We start from the raw sequence: 17,533 nt of genomic DNA, 5'->3' as shown, positions 1-17,533 counted from the left end.
ATTATTATTATTATTATTATTATTATTATTATTATTATTATTATTATTATTATATCTGCTGGGCTAGGTACCCGTTAAATAATACCTATTTATCAAGGAAGAACAAGAAACAAATTTAATGCACAAGAAAATAACAAATAAATAAACAAAAATACTGACAAATAAAATCTACAGAAAGGTTTTTTTTTTCATTCTGTCTTGCCATTTGCAATAATCGTTTTAATCCGGATAAAGATATACTAAGTACAATGTCATAATTTCAGTCATTGTAGATAAATTGAGAGAGTCAGAATTTACATAAGTCAATGAATTCCTTGTAAATGAGATTTTTAAGTACACTGTCTAGATTAAATTTACGTATCTGATGGAGATATTTATATTTTTTCATTTTTTTGTTTTCTGTAAAAGAAAACTATTGTCTGTCCGTCCGCATTTTATTCTGTCCGCACTTTTTTCTGTCCGCACTTTTTCCGTCCGCCCTCAGATCTTAAAAACTACTGAGGCTAGAGGGCTGCAAATTGATATGTTGATCATCCACCCTCTAATCATCAAACATACCAAAGTTAGCCATAATCGTGCTTCTGGCAACGGTATAGGATAGGCCACCACCGGGTCGTGGTTAAAGTTTCATGGGGCGCGGCTCATACAGCATTATACCGAGACGACCGAACGATAGATCTGTTTTCGGTGGCCTTGATTATGCACTCTAGCTGCTGTACAGAAAACTCGATTGCGCCAAAGAAACTTGGCGCATTTTTTACTTGTTACATATTTCGTAGGCTGGTCCTTGTTGCTATGTACCTTGTTGATTGTTTCTCTTAATCTAATCGTTGTTTAGTTATTATTTTAATTTTTTACATCAATATCGTCTTCTGAAAATGTTTTTCATCAATTGGTTTCATGGGTAGTCTGTAAAAAAAATCATAGCGTTGCAGTTTTTTTTTTTTACTCTGCTCAAGAATTCCTGTAAATTTTTTTTTCGTAAAGTTCTACGGACATTTATCAGACATTCACACACGTATTATGTCATCACTATCATCATCATTATCATCATCATCATTACTGTAACTCATATACATGAAAATAGCCTTTACGAAAATATAAAGAACGCATAAATGTTACTATTGGAATTAGTGAGAATTTACGAAAATATAAAGAACGCATAAATTCTGCTACTGGAATTAGTGAGAATTTACGAAAGTATAAAGAACGCTTGAATGCTGCAACTGAAATTAGTGAGAATTTCAGGAATTTGTCAGCAATAAACGATTCAAATTCGGTGAAGGACATTCCTCAAGGCTCTACTTCAAGATCTCGGTGAATTTTGATAAAATATATATTTTATATTTTGTATTTAAATTGATATTTTGTTGATTTTATTAATTTTAAAGTAGTTGTTTGTTTTTTTAATCATTGGATTTGTCATGAATAATTAATCGGTAGGAGCCAGTTTCTGAGTGAGAAGAATGCGGTTCAGCATTAACAAATGAACGCATTTAATGTCATTGTTCCAATTTCTGACTCAATTTCCGAAGTCCAGTTTCGAGCTTCAGTTTCGAATGCCAGTTTCAAACTGCAATTTCTAAACCACAATTTGAACATCATTTTCGAACGGCAGTTTCGAACTCCAAATCTAACCCCAATTTCGAACCCCAGTTTCGGACCCCAATTTCGAACTCCAGATTCGAGCCCCAGTTTCGAACCCCAATTTCGAACTCCAGTTCGAGCCCCAATTTCGAACCCCAATTTCAAACCCCAATTTCAGACCCCAGTTTCGAACTCCAGGTTCGAACCAACAGAGAGAGAGACACCTTTTAAAAAGTCTCGTGGCTCCTCCGATACTTAGATCATTTTAATCCCCAAGAATAATAATTTCATAACAGTAATTTGCAGAATAGACACAACTATCAGTCACAACACTTCAAAACAAGGACATGCACTTATAAGTCTTTGAAGTGCCCCTGGACACCGCCGTTACGTACCGTACGTACGTGCCATCGGCCACGTACCGCCTGCAATGCACGGCATCCATACCGAAGCAGCAGGCATCTATCTGTCCGTACGTCATCACCAGATGAAGTAAGGATGCTGCCATTCCCTTGTTAAGTTCAATTAGGAACCCCTCTCTCTCTCTCTCTCTCTCTCTCTCTCTCTCTCTCTCTCTCTCTCTCTCTCTCTCTCTCTCCCCTTCTGCATACCCCTCCTTACCTCTAAAAGGGCGTGGGGGGGATGTGAGGGAAGAAGAAGAAGATGAAGAAGAAAAAGAGAGAGAGAAGAAGAAGAAGAAGAAGAAGAAGAAGAAAAAGAAAAAGAGAGAGAGAAGAAGAAGAAGAAGAAGAAGAAGAAGAAGAAAAGGGAGAGAGAGAGAAAAAAAAAGAGGAAGAAGGAGAAGAAAAAGAAGTGTGGGAGAGAGAAGAAGAAGAAGAAGAAGAAAAAGAAGAAGGAGATAGAGAGAGAGAGAGAAGAAGAAGAAGAAGAAAAAAAGTGAGAGAGAGAGATATAGGGAAAAGGATAGGGGAGAGAGAGAGAAGAAGAAGAAGAAGAAAGTGAGAGAGAGAGAGAGAGAGAGAGAGAGAGAGAGAGAGAGAGAAGGGGGTAGGTAGGGAAGTAGGCAAGCTGCTCCCAAGGACCCTTAGTAATAATTCGCTGGTAGTTTAATTTGAGAGCTCCGTTCAATAGGTGACAGACGTAAGCGCTGGGCGAATGAACGGCGCCGCCAGAAACGTCTATTTAAGTCGTGGAAAATCTTCTTTATTGATTTATTTATTTTTTTATTTATTGTGATTTCCTTTCCGAGTGCTTTAGTGATTTGTCAAGGGAAGGACGAGAGAGAAGAGAGAGAGAGAGACTGGGTGTGCCATCAAATTGTTTATCTGTTGTGCTTGCGATGACTTACAAAAGCAAATTGTTTAAATTGTTTAATTGCTTTTTATGTGCTTGGGAAGTGCTTGCTCGGCTCGTTCTGTGATTTTATCTGCTAATTTATTTGTTGTGTTTTTGCTTCGTTATTTTTTTTGTTTGAGAACTTGGGGAAGGGACTAGCAAACAAATAACTGTGGAATGGATTTGGTGAATGGACAGAACACGGAATTAGAGAGAATTCCGAACTTATAAGTGGATATTGAAAGTGTAAAGTGTCAAAAATTTTGTGTTTATATATTTGTTTATATATATAAATTAATGTATATATGTATATTTATATATAGATAGATAGATGGATATGTACATATGCATATATGTACATGTCTATCTATCTACCTATACTTTTTTCTACAAATTTTTAAACTATATAAAAATTATGGTAATAATTAATATGATAGATAGATAGATAGACAGATATGTACATGTATATATGTGCATATATATCTGTCTATCCATACATCTATATATATATATAAATATATATATATATATATATATATATATATATATATATATATATATATGTATATATATACATATACACACACTAATCATTACCATAATTTTTATAGTTTGAAAATTTGCAAAAAAAAAAAAATTACAAACTCAATATTTCATTAACGGTTAATGACTCAACCAGGTTAATTGCATTACGTTGCTAAGAGTTCATTTCTGCCATAATATAAGCTCAAAGAACGATAACACCCGCCCCCCCTCAAACAACCTACCCACTCCACCTACCCACCCACTTACTTACCCACCGTGACGACGACAGTGATGCCTATAGACGGAAGTTTTTTCAGGGGCGTTGGTGCGTCCCAGGACCACGGGCGTGTTGCGTCATGGGCGTCCGTCCGTGGGCGGGCCGACGCGGCGCAGCGAACTCACTTCCGATGATATTGTGGGAGGCGTGATCGCTGACGGCTTCGTTTGGCCTTTGTGTGTCAAAGGTTGCCGTTAAAAAAAAAATTCAAATTTTAAAAATCTGTACATTAAAAAGCTTAACAAAAAAAATTGTTTTTAAAAATCTATAACTTAATAAACTTAAGAGAAAATATATTGTTTTTGACAACGGCCTTTGTTACATAAAAAAGTAAGAAAAGAATTTTTTTTCTTTTTTATGTGACAAAGGCCGTTGTCAAAAAAAGAGTATTTTTTCTCTCAAGTTTATTAAGGTATAGATTTTTAAAAACAAATTTTTTCTGTAAATTTTTTTTAATGTGTAGTTTTTTAAAATACTTATTTTTTATTTTTTTCTGTCGAGTTTTTTAATATATTTATTAGGAAAGTTTATCTCTTTCTGTTAAGTTTATTAATGTATTGCTTTAAAAACAAGTTTTTTACTTTTTTCTATTAAGTTTTTAGTAGTAATGGTTTAAAGAAAATTATTTTTTTCTGTCGAGTTTTTTTTTTCAAGATTAAATATTAATATTTTCTTTTATTACCGGAACTAGTAATAAAAAAAACAATATTTCCCCATTAATTATGACTAAAATTACCGATGCAAAAAAAAATATTTTTACAGACGCAAGTGAAAAAAAAAATTACATTACATTAACGAGGATATTAATAAAAAACGAATGTTTTTCTTATAGGTTACGGATTCAAAGTTTTGTATTTGTTTCTTGTTTTTGTTTGAATAGGAAATACTGGTGATGATGTATTTGTTTAAAAACGCGTGCCTGTGTTTTTGTTCCTTAGTTATTAAAGCGTAATTACAGTGCCATTGAGTTGTTGCAACGCTGGGTAATGAATGCCTCTCAGTACGGTTGAATTTATGTATATTCCTGATATTAGTATTATTATTATCATTATTATTATTATTATTATTATTGGTTTTGTTGTTGTTGTTGTTTGTAAAATATCTGAGGTCTTTCTGAAGCAGTTGTTAACGTTTCGATATGTTGGCTCTCTCTCTCTCTCTCTCTCTCTCTCTCTCTCTCTCTCTCTCTCTCTCTCTCTCTCTCTCTCTCTCTTTATTTATTCCTTCATTTTCCACTTCTTTCTTCTTCTCAGTTTAGTCACTGTTATATATATATATATATATATATATATATATATATATATATATATATATATATATATATATATATATATATATATATATATATATATATACTGTATATAAAGTGACTCCGTATATGTATATCTTCTACAAATATCTTGACCAGTCTTCAACATAACATCTATCCATTGCAATCCCAGTCGAATTTCCTCCATCAGAATCGAATTTCAGAGTTTCCCTCTTGTCATTTTCCTCGACGCAGTGTCGAAGGCATCGACGCCGAACACTTTTGCTTGGCACTAATCCTCATGCAGAAGCACACACACGCCCCATGCTGGGCTGAATGAGCTAACTCACAATGAGTTCACACTTGAGACAGCCTTGAGAAGCTGGAGGAGGGGGAGGGGGAGGGGAAGGGAAGGGAAGGGGGAGGAGCTCTGGAGTGAACGAATGCCTTGTGGGGAGTGGAGAGAGAGAGAGAGAGAGAGAGAGAGGGAGTGAGGGAGTTAGGTGCTAAGCAAAGGTGCTTGATTAAAAAGGGTATGTGTGCTCTCTCTCTCTCTCTCTCTCTCTCTCTCTCTCTCTCTCTCTCTTCTCTCTCTTCCCCGTTAATCTTTCCTCCCAAGGTCAGATTCCACCATTAATCATATTTATTTTTGCCCTCATATTCCATCAGGGTTAATGGAGACTAATTATGAGAGGCACGAAAATTCTGGATTATTTTCCATGAAGAATTTCAGAATTTTTTTTATCAGGCAGCCTTCATTATGAGATAGTATAATTAATTATATATATATATATATATATATATATATATATATATATATATACAGTGTGTTTGTCCTTTATGTCTCTTATCCGGAACTCGAAACGTTTTCAGAAACAGTCTCAATCTTTGTGGTCTGAATAATTTTCCATTTGAAACCAATTAAGGCATCAAGATAAATGTAACAGTAATGAGGATAATTACTTCCTCAACTGCTGATTACTCTTGGGTTTTACAGATGTGAACCAACAAACAAAACCGCGATACAAAAACTTGAGTCTCCATTGATATCAGAATATGTTTTGTTAGGTTCTTTTAAAAGCACAACTGTCTTACCAGATAAAATGGGTATAATTACTATTCACTCCAGGATTTGGATTCTCCGCCTTCCTCTGTGTTTTCTTGATAATTTAATATTTTATTTCTTTAAGAGGCAGATTTTTTTTATATATGATTAGATGTCAGTGTGATGAGGAGCCTAATGCTCTTTTATAACTCAAGGTTGAGAGAAATTAGGATGCTGAGGTGGATGAGAGTCGAGACTGAGATGGTTTGGATATGTGATGAGAGTGAGCAAGGAGGAAAATATGAAAATCTTGGATGGAAAAGGGAAGAATTCGAGATACAGTGAGATTATCTTGTTTTGAGGACAGATTTAAGGGTTTAGCAAAGGAAGGCACCTTCATTGGTTGGAGAAGGAAAATATGATGACCCACTGTTTTCAAAGGTTAGGATGAAGAAGTTTTACACTGAAAAATATTAAAGGGATGGAATTGCATTTGACACTGTATCTTTTTTGGGACACTGTATTTTTTCGGTTTTCAGTGTAAAAAGAAAAATCACAAAATTTTCTTTTTACACTGTATTTTTTATTGTGACAGTGTATTTTCATTGTGACACTGTATTTGTCTTTTTACACTGCAAAAAGAAAAATCCAAAATACAGTATATTTTACAGTGTATTTTTATTTTGACACTATTTTCCTTTATCCACTGCGAAAAAATACAATATACAGTACACTGTACTCTTCTTTATACACCGTATTTGTCACTTTGCCCCGTAAAACGAAAACTGCAAAACGCAACACCGTAAAATGCACAGATTCTCGATGATGTCAGGGTGCAGCCCCATCACATACCAATGACATGAGTTGACCTCTCTCCTAGACACTGAAGGGAGGATGACGGAGCCATCCCTCTAACAGCACCTGTTGTAAAATGTGTGTATTGTAGTGGGTGAGGGGAGGGGGAGGGGGGGGAGTAAGGAGAAGGATGCTTAAGCTCTCATTCATGGGGCCCATCCCACAACACCTGTTGGAAAATGTCTATGGAAGAGGGGGTGGAGGGGTTGTCTGTGGGGTTCCCTAGGGGGTAGGATGGAGGATGTTGGAAAGGATGGAGGATGAGGAGGAAGAGGAAGATCTCCTTTGCATGCTGAACAGGTGGGGTTTGACAGATGTCTTCCATGAGAGAAACTGTCTAAGAAAGAGTTTTGTCCGAGAGAGAGAGAGAGAGAGAGAGAGAGAGAGAGAGAGAGAGAGAGAGAGAGAGAGAGAGAGATGAAAAATTAATCATTCCGTAAGTAGAGAAAGAGAAATGCAAAAATAATAATTCTGTAAAGAGAGAGAGAGAGAGAGAATGAAAAAATAATAATTCCGTAAGTAGAGAGAGAAAAAAAAATTCCGTAAGTAGAGAGAGAGAGAGAAAAAAAAAATAATTCCGTAAGTAGAGAGAAGGAGAAATGCAAAAATAATATTTCTGTAGAGAGAGAGAGAGAGAGAGAGAGAGAGAGAGAGAGAGAGAAGAAAGAGAGATCATGAAAAAAAAAAAAAACTCCTGTTAATTCAGTAAGACAACTTCATTCAAACACTTTTTATTTTTTTTCCCCGTCTCGGGCTCCACGCCTCGAAAGTAAAAGCGATCTCACCTCCCTCTTGACTCTTGATTGACATTTTTCGAAGGGTCCCGGTCCCTGCCACACACGTCACGCACACACGCGCGCGCGCGCGCGCGCGACACAGCTTCGCGTAATTGACATTCCGTCCAAGATATGAAGTGTGAGGACTCTATTGCTCTGAAGAAAGTGAGAGGGGAAAGGTTGCCCTCTCTCTCTCTCTCTCTCTCTCTCTCTCTCTCTCTCTCTCTCTCTCTCTCTCTCTCTCTCTATGAAGGGAAATGTTATTTTTATCTCTCTCTCTCTCTCTCTCTCTCTCTCTCTCTCTCTCTCTCTCTCTCTCCTAACAGTAAGATTATTTTTCGCATCTCTCTCTCTCTCTATGAAGGGAAATGTTATTTTTATCTCTCTCTCTCTCTCTCTCTCTCTCTCTCTCTCTCTCTCTCTCTCTCTCTCTCTCTCTCTCTCTCTCCTAACAGCAAGATTATTTTTCGCATATCTCTCTCTCTCTCTCTCTCTCTCTCTCTCTCTGTGGAGGGAATTATCATGTTTGCATCTCTCTCTCTCTCTCTCTCTCTCTCTCTCTCTCTCTCTCTCTCTCTCTCTCTCTCTCTCTCTCTCTCTCTCTTAGCTAAAGGCAAAACATCAGATTAGAGAAGTTAAGTACATTGATAGTCTCTCTCTCTCTCTCTCTCTCTCTCTCTCTCTCTCTCTCTCTCTCTCTCTCTCTCTCTCTCTCTCTCTCTCTCTTAGCTAAAGGCAAAAACATCAGATTAGAGAAGTCTCTTTATACATTCTCTCTCTCTCTCTCTCTCTCTCTCTCTCTCTGTTTGCTAAAGGCAAAACATCAGATTAGAGAATTTAAATACATTGAAAGGTTTTTCTCTCTCTCTCTCTCTCTCTCTCTCTCTCTCTCTCTCTCTCTCTCTCATGAAAGGAAAGTACCACGAACTTTCCTTCTGTCGCCAAACTTTCACTCCATTAGGCTTCAAGTGGCGTTTTGGTGAATAGGAAGTCAGTTCTTCTCACGCTCACTCCCTTTCCTACTCTCGCCTTACTCCTGCTACCACTCACAACTGCTCACTCTTATTCCTGCTGCTCACTCTTATTCCTGTTCACTACTCGCACTCACTCTTTGCTCCTGCTCACTCCTGCTTCTGCTCACTCCTACTCCTGCCTCTGCTCACTACCCCTGTTCACTCCTTACTCTTGCTCACTCCTACTTCTGCTCACTGCTCCTGCTCAGTTCTCGTAATCACTTCTTACTCCTGCTGACTCCTTACACTGCTCACTACTCCTGCTCCTGCTCACTCCTGCTCCTGCTCGCTCCTACTTCTGCTCACTCCTTACTCCTACTCACTGCTACTCCTGCTAAACCCCTCACTCCTGCGCATTCGTATGCACAGGCTGCCATGTCTGTGCATAATGCATCAGGCCCTTTGCACAATGGATCGAATAGTCATGGTACTTAGGCTTTGCGCAGGCTCCGCCCACTTTGTCAAGTCAAAAGGTTATGAGGGTTGCGTAAGTACTGGGAATAAATTTAGCTTCTTATTTTTTGTAGGGGTTCTGTAGAGTTCTGTAGGTTTTTCGTGACTTTGTTGTAGCATTTCCTTCACAGGCAGTGTTTTATTGTCGAGCGGTTACGTTCATCGTAGGTCTGTGTGTAGGTTTTCGTCAACTTTTACGCTTTTGTTGATTTTTGTTGAATTTTGTTCATAACTGATGTACGCGCGGTTTGCCAACATTTCTTTTAATGTTGAATTTTCCGCCGAGTCTCGTCGTGTGCGCATTTTTAACAGTTCCTTTGTATTATCAATTCCTGTAGGAAGTGCAGATATATATATACATATGTATATATACACATATACATATGTGTGTGTATTCATGTATATTTATATACAACTTTTTCCCTTCATGCTTTTCAATATTATTTTGAGCAGTGACTTTCAAATCGATTCATGCGTTTTTTATTTTGTCTTTTAACTTTCTTCCAATTGTTGTCGTATTTTTATCAGTTATATTACTTCTCAAGGATCCTTATATAACTAATTTTTCATTTAATTTTATCCTCCTATCAATCTTCTGAAGCACTTTGTTGCAGATGTATTTTTGGGACGATTTTCTTTTACATACTGTCTGCTCAAGAAGCAAGAGCCCGTGCTGGCAATACACTAAAATAGTCTAACAAAAACAACAGATATTTTATTTACTAACAAGTTCCTAATACTGTCTGCTCAAGAGGCAAGAGCCCGTGCTGGCAATACACTAACATAGTCTAACAAAAACAACAAAAATTTTATTTACTAACAAATTTCTAATATTCAGTTTGCATCCTGATGCCGGCTGCTGAACGAACAATAACCCCTTCTGTGTTGTCACAACCCCAGCTCAGTCTTACAACAACAACAACAAAAATTTGTGCTGTTGATTTTTCCCCCTCCCGGTCTGCGTTCTTTTAAGCTGTCCAAAATTGATTTTTTCCTTTCAGTTATATTTTGCATGTTGATTTTTCATTTTTTGGGCAGTCATGAGTTTTCCGGTCAGGTATTTTTTGGAGGAAAAATTTTGGGTCCACGAATGTATAATAATAATAATAATAATAATAATAATAATAATAATAATAATAATAATAATAATAATAATAATAATAATTTTGCAGGTATTATTATTATTATTATTATTATTATTATTATTATTATTATTATTATTATTGTTATTATTATGTTTGGCAATCCAATGTGTAATAATAATAATAATAATAATAATAATAATAATAATAATAACAACACTATGCAATTTATTATTATTATTATTTATTATTATTATTATTATTATTATTATTATTATTATTTTATTGTGTAATCCAGTGTAAAATAATAATAATAATGATTATTATATATATATATATATATATATATATATATATATATATATATATATATATATATATATATATATATATATTTTACACTATATATTACAGAATATAATAATAATTAATAATAATAATAATAATAATAATAATAATAATAATAATAATAATATATAGTATACGTACATACATAAATACAGACATACACATAAGAGGAAGAGAAGAATAGAAACATTATCCCGTGGAAGACGAACATCCAAATAAAACTCAGGAAGTAAGCCCTTAAGAGTGTTCCCCTTTTCCCCGGATTACTGCTGACCACAGTACTTGTTACTCCCACCCTCCCTCACCATTCATTCATTGTTGTCTCCCCCCCCTTCCCCTACACCTCCCACAACCCTTCCCCACACCCCTCACACCACCACCGTAAGAATAAATAAACCCCTATCTCTCTCTCTCTCTCTCTCTCTCTCTCTCTCTCTCTCTCTCTCTGGTGTCTAGTTAGTTCATATCGCTTTTATCGTTTCCTCTTGGCTAAATTAGGGTGGTCAGTTTCCTGTTGAGTACTTGAATCCTTATCACTGTCATTGTACGTATGTTGGTATATGTTATATTTTTTTTATTTATATATATATATATATATATATATATATATATATATATATATATATATATATATATATTTTATATCTATATATATATATATATATATATATATATATATGTATATATATATATATATATATATATATATATATATATATATATATATAATATTAAATTAGCATGTCAGACGAATACGTCACAAGGGAAAGACAATATAAATTCTGAGATACTTTGAGATTTAGAATAACTGTAATCTGCCCTTTGATTTATAGAATTGCATAGAAAAAGCGAAAATAAATGTCTAAACGACTAGAGAGAGAGAGAGAGAGAGAGAGAATGCATTATTTTTCTCAAAACATACGATTAAATCCCATAGAGTTATGGGAGTTTAAACCCGTCACACCTTCAAAAAATATATTCATTTATTTTATTATTTATTAAATATTGCTCAAGAGAGTTATTAATGATTTCCTTGGTCGTATATTTTTGTCTTTCCCCTCTTGCAATTTCTTTAGCCTTTTTCTTCTTATTCTTGCAATTTATTTCTCGTTTTTATTACTCCGTAGGCGGGTATTTTCCCCTTTCTTTTGTTCCATGTCTCAATTTTATCATTATTACTATATTCCCATATTCATCCTAACTTTCCCCTCTCCCTCACTATCCTCCTCCTCCTCCTCCTCCTCCTCCTTTCCTCAACCTCCTCAACCTCCTCCTCCTCCTCCCTCCTCCTCCTCTTCCTCAACCCTCAACCTCTTCCCTCCTCCTCCTCCACCTCAACCTCTTCCTATTCCTCCTCCTCCTCCTCCCTCCCCTCCCCTCCCCTCCCCTCCTCCCTCCTCCTCCTCCTCCTTCTCTTTCCCTCACCACCTCCACCTCCCCTCCTCCTCCTCCTCCTCCTCCTCCTCCTCCTCCTCCTCCTCCTCCTCCTCCTCCTCCTCATTTTTCATACCATAGACAAGGCCATACAGCCTCTGGCGAGGTGAAGGCTGTTGCTTCTCGAGAAGCCAATCTCCACCGTAATGACTCCCCCCCCCCCTTCTTTAAATTCCCATGCATCATTGGCGCCCCGCCGACATTTGCATATCGAAGTGTGGCGGGGTGGGTGGGGGGGAGTTATAGTGGTTGGAAGGAAGGAAGGAAAGAAGAGCTTCTTCCTTAATTAACCACGAAGAAGAAGAAGATGAAGAAGAAGAAGGAATAACGATAATGATAATGGGAATTCACGTACCAATCGGTACTCGGAGAAAAAGATTCATATGAAATTTATATTTATTTTTTTATAAATATAAACATCAATTTGTTTATGTTTTATACTTGTTATATACATAATCTTTATAGATGAACGATTTTTCTCCTATTTATTTAATAATAATAATAATAATAATAATAATAATAATAATAATAATAATAATAATAATAAGGCACTTTAAGTAAAGTGAAGTTTAATAACAAAATCAGTCAATAATAATAATAATAGTAATAATAATAATAATAATAATAATAATAATAATAATAATAATAATAATAATAATAATAATAATAATAATAATAATAATAATAATAATAATAATAATAATAACCTGTTGCCATAGCGTTAAAAATCAACAATTATGTCCATATTAATGGATAATTCACACTCGAATCAGCACTTCTTACGTACTCATGATATTTATGTAAACGAACCTGCTTGGTTACACCCGAGTAACTAAGCAGACACAAGGTGTGTCTATTTGAGGACCAGAGGACCACGAATTTGGCAGAGAGAGAGAGAGAGAGAGAGAGAGAGAGAGAGAGAGAGAGAGAGAGAGAGCGAGAGCATTTGCATGCGCTCATCATGAGGGTATTTGAATTACGGTTCAGTAACTTTGATGGATAATGTGTTTGTGTATTTTTGTTACAGAGGAGTTTTTGTGGGGTCGCGAATTGAATATTAAGTTGTAGATAATGTCGTGTTGATGATAGGCGCTACTGTTTGTGTTTGTTTACTCTTGAAACACACACACACACACACACACACACACACACACATATATATATATATATATATATATATATATATATATATATATATATATATATATATATTTATATATGTATGTATATATGTATGTATGTATATGTATATATATACATATATAAATGTATGTGTATATGTATGTATTTATATATATATTTATATATATATACGTTTATTTATATACACATATAATATATATATGTATATATACATATATGTATATATTATTATTATTATTATTATTGTTATTATTATTATTATCATTTACGGAAGCCTTTTAAAAATAACATTCCCAAGGGCATCTTCATGTTATGCATTCAGACGCCACCTTCTGTGAGGACCGTCAAGCGACCTCCTCCTCCTCCTCCGGGCAATGTATAAATGCCCTCTCATGTCAATTATCTGATGGGCACTGAGGATGCACAGGCGTCACATGCCCCTCTCTACGCTGGGCACCACAAGTTGTTGTCAGTCATGAGGGCAAGGGACTGTTAATATCAACTCTATTTTGCTTTTAAGAGGAGATGGTTTTTCGCCTCTCGCTATTTTTGGGTAGGGGTATGTGTTTATGTGTATGTATGTATGTATGTATGTATGTATGTACATGTATATATACATATATATTATATGTATATATTTATATACATAGTGTGTTTGTTTATTATATTATATATATATATATATATATATATATATATATATATATATATATATATATATATATATATATATATATATATATATGTGTGTGTGTGTGTGTGTGTGTGTATGTGTGCGTGCGTGCGCCTGTGTATGTTTATGTACTGTGTAATACTTATGATGTCACTTATTCGAAAGTAAAATTTTGTAGATTTTTGTGGAATGTTTTTTAAGAAAAGCTTATTCGCAAATATTTTGCTAGATAAAGCTTTGTTCATAAGAAATTTTCTTAGTTAAATTTTATTAAAATTATTAGATGCATATGTATGTATACATATGCATAGGTCTTTTAAAATTCTCTAGAATTCATTTATTATAAAATTTGAATTTGATCTAAATTCTATTTCTATCATTATTGCATGGTCTAATTCTTCAAAATCTATTCCACTCAACCCGGCAGTCTAATCTTCTCTCTAAATGTATATCATTAGCAAAACAACATCTAAAGAAGCACTGATTAGGTCAGTTTCGTAATTAGTGTGACATTTCGTTTCATGCTAATTAATGACATACGTGTAATTACTCCCATCCCTTATCATACTGCATAGTTAGTGTGGTTAGATGAGACCGGTAGCTATATAACCCTTTTTCGTTGTGTTTTGGATTAATTAAGAATAGTTCTTAATTAGAGGGAAACTCGTTAATTTTCAGTTTGTTAGTTTCTTACGTTTAAATATTTATCTTTTTAGTTCCTGGTTGATAAAACAGTACGCAAGTTGGTTGTTGATTTTTTAAAGGCTGAGTCACAAGAGTACGTTTTATTGGATGTTATTAACCATCTTTTTGGCAAACTTCATCCCAGTTTGTCAAAAGCGGTGGCAGAATTGCTGTCAGTCACTTCAGACATGATTTGATTTGACCACCAGTGTTGGTCATTTCGGGGTAAAGTTTGAGCTTCGGGATGCTGAAAGATTTCTGGTGAATCTGTTAAGTGGCAGAAAGAGGGTAGAAAGTAAACGAGATGTAACAGAAAGAGGGAAGAAAGTAAATGAGAAACAGCAAGAGGGAAGAAAGTATATGGGAATTGTTTAAAAAGGGCATCTCCACTTGTCTGTTGAAGGTTTTTGAATGTAACCTCGTTTGATATCAGGTATGATTGAACAAGATAAGGATTATGGAAGGTTTACCCTGGGATAAATCTAGGTTAAGGTAAAATATAGGTTATATTAGAAGCTGAAGGTTAATTAAGGTAAAACTTCATGGAATATATTTTTATTAGGTAAGGTTTGAGAGTGGTGGTTTAGGTTATGTTAGATGAGGTTGGATTAGGTTAGTTAAGGCTAGGTTAGGTAAGTTCAAGCTAGGTTAGTTAGGTATAATAAGTGTATCCTTCTTTAAGCAATATTTCTTGAGTCTTTCGAAAATGTAACCGCTCCAATTTTAATGCAGATCACTAAAATGATAAGAAATGAATGTATATGCTAATAAACAATTGTCTTTTATCGAGTCTTTAATTAATAAACGCCCGTTTTTGTAATGTTCTTATAATGTACTGCCCTAAAATAGAAGACTGCAGTATCTGCAGAAATACAGAACTGAGAAAAATTGTAGATATTGCAGTTTTCCCTTGCCTTACTACTGATTTTGCAGATACTGCAAATGGGACCCCCTTAGTAAAGCACTGAAGAATCATTCTGAAAGCTGCAGTAACTTGTATATTAGTGTTTCACGAGCTCAATAGGTGACGGATCTCAATTTCGAAAATTTTGCAGATACTGCAGTTTTCCAATTTAGGGCAGTGTATTTCTATCAGCTTAGTATCTCGCAGTTCAGTTTTCTGAACTGTAATGGCCTAAACTATTAAATATGCTTCTTCCAGAGCTGTTTAAATGATGCCAGACCAAAAAATATTAGACTTCGCCTCATTTGCAGTAAACGAGTTCGTTTCAAACTTACGCCATGAAACGACCTAATACGCTTGATTTTAATTAAGATTAACGGAGTGGTATAGCGAGGCCGCGTCTTAGTCCCGTCCGATACACGTCGTGTATGGACTGAGGAGTGGACAGGGTCCTTGGTAAATAAATAATTTTGTAAATAACAAGAAAAATTCATGTGTGATTATCTAAATTTTTCCTACGCCGAGAGGAAAGGTTTGGAACCACCGATTGCATTGCAGTTCTTGTGCATTCGCAGTGTTTACATCGTGGAAAGTTCAACAGAAATTTTTTTAGAAGACTGTAAATCACGGAGGGAGATTTTGGACTGTAGGAAAAATGTTCCAATTAGACAAAAGCGTTTGACGGAAGTGCACCCAGGAATTTGTACCTAAAAGAAAGGAAAATTAGAAAGTTGCCGAAAAGTGTTTTTTGGAAACCCCATGGCCAAGATGTTGCGCGTGTTCAATTCCCTCAGGAGAAACAAAGAGAAGAAGAAGAGGAACAAAAGAAGCAACAGCACACCCCATGTGGAGGTCCCCAACGGCCAAATCATAGGTAATGTATTTCCGCCCTTTTTCCTCTGTGCCCTTGGGGCTAATGTTCCTTGACACCAGTTCGATTTAGGGTTGTAAAGTAGAAGGGCTCTCTCTCTCTCTCTCTCTCTCTCTCTCTCTCTCTCTCTCTCTCTCTCTCTCTCTCTTTATTTTACTTTATTTTTTAATGTTATTTATCTGTTTAGAGGAGAACTTTTTGTGTAAGTATACATCTCTCTCTCTCTCTCTCTCTCTCTCTCTCTCTCTCTCTCTCTCTCTCTCTCTCTCTCTCTCTCTCTCTCTCTCTCCTTATTTTACTTTATTTTTTGAATGTTATAAATCTGTTTAGAGAAGAACTTTTGTGTAAGTGTACTCTCTCTCTCTCTCTCTCTCTCTCTCTCTCTCTCTCTCTCTCTCTCTCTCTCTTTATTTTACTTTATTTTTTAATTTTATATATCTGTTTCAAGAACTTTTTGTGTAAGTATACAACTCTCTCTCTCTCTCTCTCTCTCTCTCTCTCTCTCTCTCTCTCTCTCTCTCTCTCTCTCTCTCTTTAGAGTTTACTAAGTTCAATTGAGGATTATTGTGGATGGGGGCAAGAGGGAGGTGGGGAGGGGAGAAAGGATAAGGGTAGGATAGGCTGTTGTATCCTGTCTTTTCCTGCATCCTATTGTCCATCCTTCTTAGTCGATTTTTCTTTGCTTGTTTGTTTCATTAAGTGTTTGTGGTTTGTGTGAAAGTGACACTGGATCGTTTGTGTCCCATAATATTCAATATTACGGGTACTGGTTCATTTTAGGATAACTTGAAAGCTAATGAATGGAATTTTTTAAGAGTTTTGGGATTCAAGAAGTTCCAAGAGTCAAAATGAATATTTTTTTATTTGGTTGTAAGTATGGATTTTGTTCCAGAATTTTCAAATGGAGTTATTTACTGTAGCTGTCAGTGAGGTGTACTAGAAGAAAACTGTAGTTTCCTACTGTGTGGAAGGTAAAGAAAACTGTGGTTTCCTACTTTGTGGGAGATAAAGAAAACTGTAGTTTCCTGCTCTGTGGGAAGTAAAGAAAACTGTAGTTTCCTATTGTGTGGGAGGTAAAGAAAACTGTAGTTTCCTGCTGTGTGGGGAGATAAAGAAAACTGTAGTTTCCTGCTGTGTGGAGGTAAAGAACACTTCAGTTTCCTGCTGTGTAGGAGGTAAAGAAAACTGTAAAGAGATTAAGAAAACTGTAGTTTCCTGCTGTGTGGGAGATAAAGAAAACTGTAGTTTCCTGCTGTGTGGGAGATTCTGTAGTTTCCTGCTGTGTGGGAGATTAAGAAAACTGTAGTTTCCTGCTGTG

At 35.5% G+C, this 17,533-nt stretch overlaps 1 protein-coding gene across 50 annotated transcripts in view; it reads left to right on the top strand.

The window, feature by feature from the left end:
- The window catches only part of LOC136825405 (uncharacterized), a 979,501-nt gene that overhangs the window by 538,546 nt on the left and 423,422 nt on the right, over positions 1-17,533 (top strand). Inside the window, exon 2 of one of the 50 annotated variants that reach the window (XM_067081769.1) lies at positions 15,920-16,218. The exons of the other annotated variants lie outside the window; for them this stretch is intronic. Coding sequence (XP_066937870.1) covers positions 16,104-16,218 — 115 coding nt within the window. The 5' untranslated portion in view covers positions 15,920-16,103. The remainder of the gene's footprint in view (positions 1-15,919; positions 16,219-17,533) is intronic. 50 annotated transcript variants of the gene reach the window in all.

Source organism: Macrobrachium rosenbergii, chromosome 37 (assembly GCF_040412425.1).
Source record: "Macrobrachium rosenbergii isolate ZJJX-2024 chromosome 37, ASM4041242v1, whole genome shotgun sequence".
In the NCBI taxonomy this organism is placed as follows: domain Eukaryota; kingdom Metazoa; phylum Arthropoda; class Malacostraca; order Decapoda; family Palaemonidae; genus Macrobrachium; species Macrobrachium rosenbergii.
This window is presented reverse-complemented; position numbering and strand designations above follow the sequence as displayed.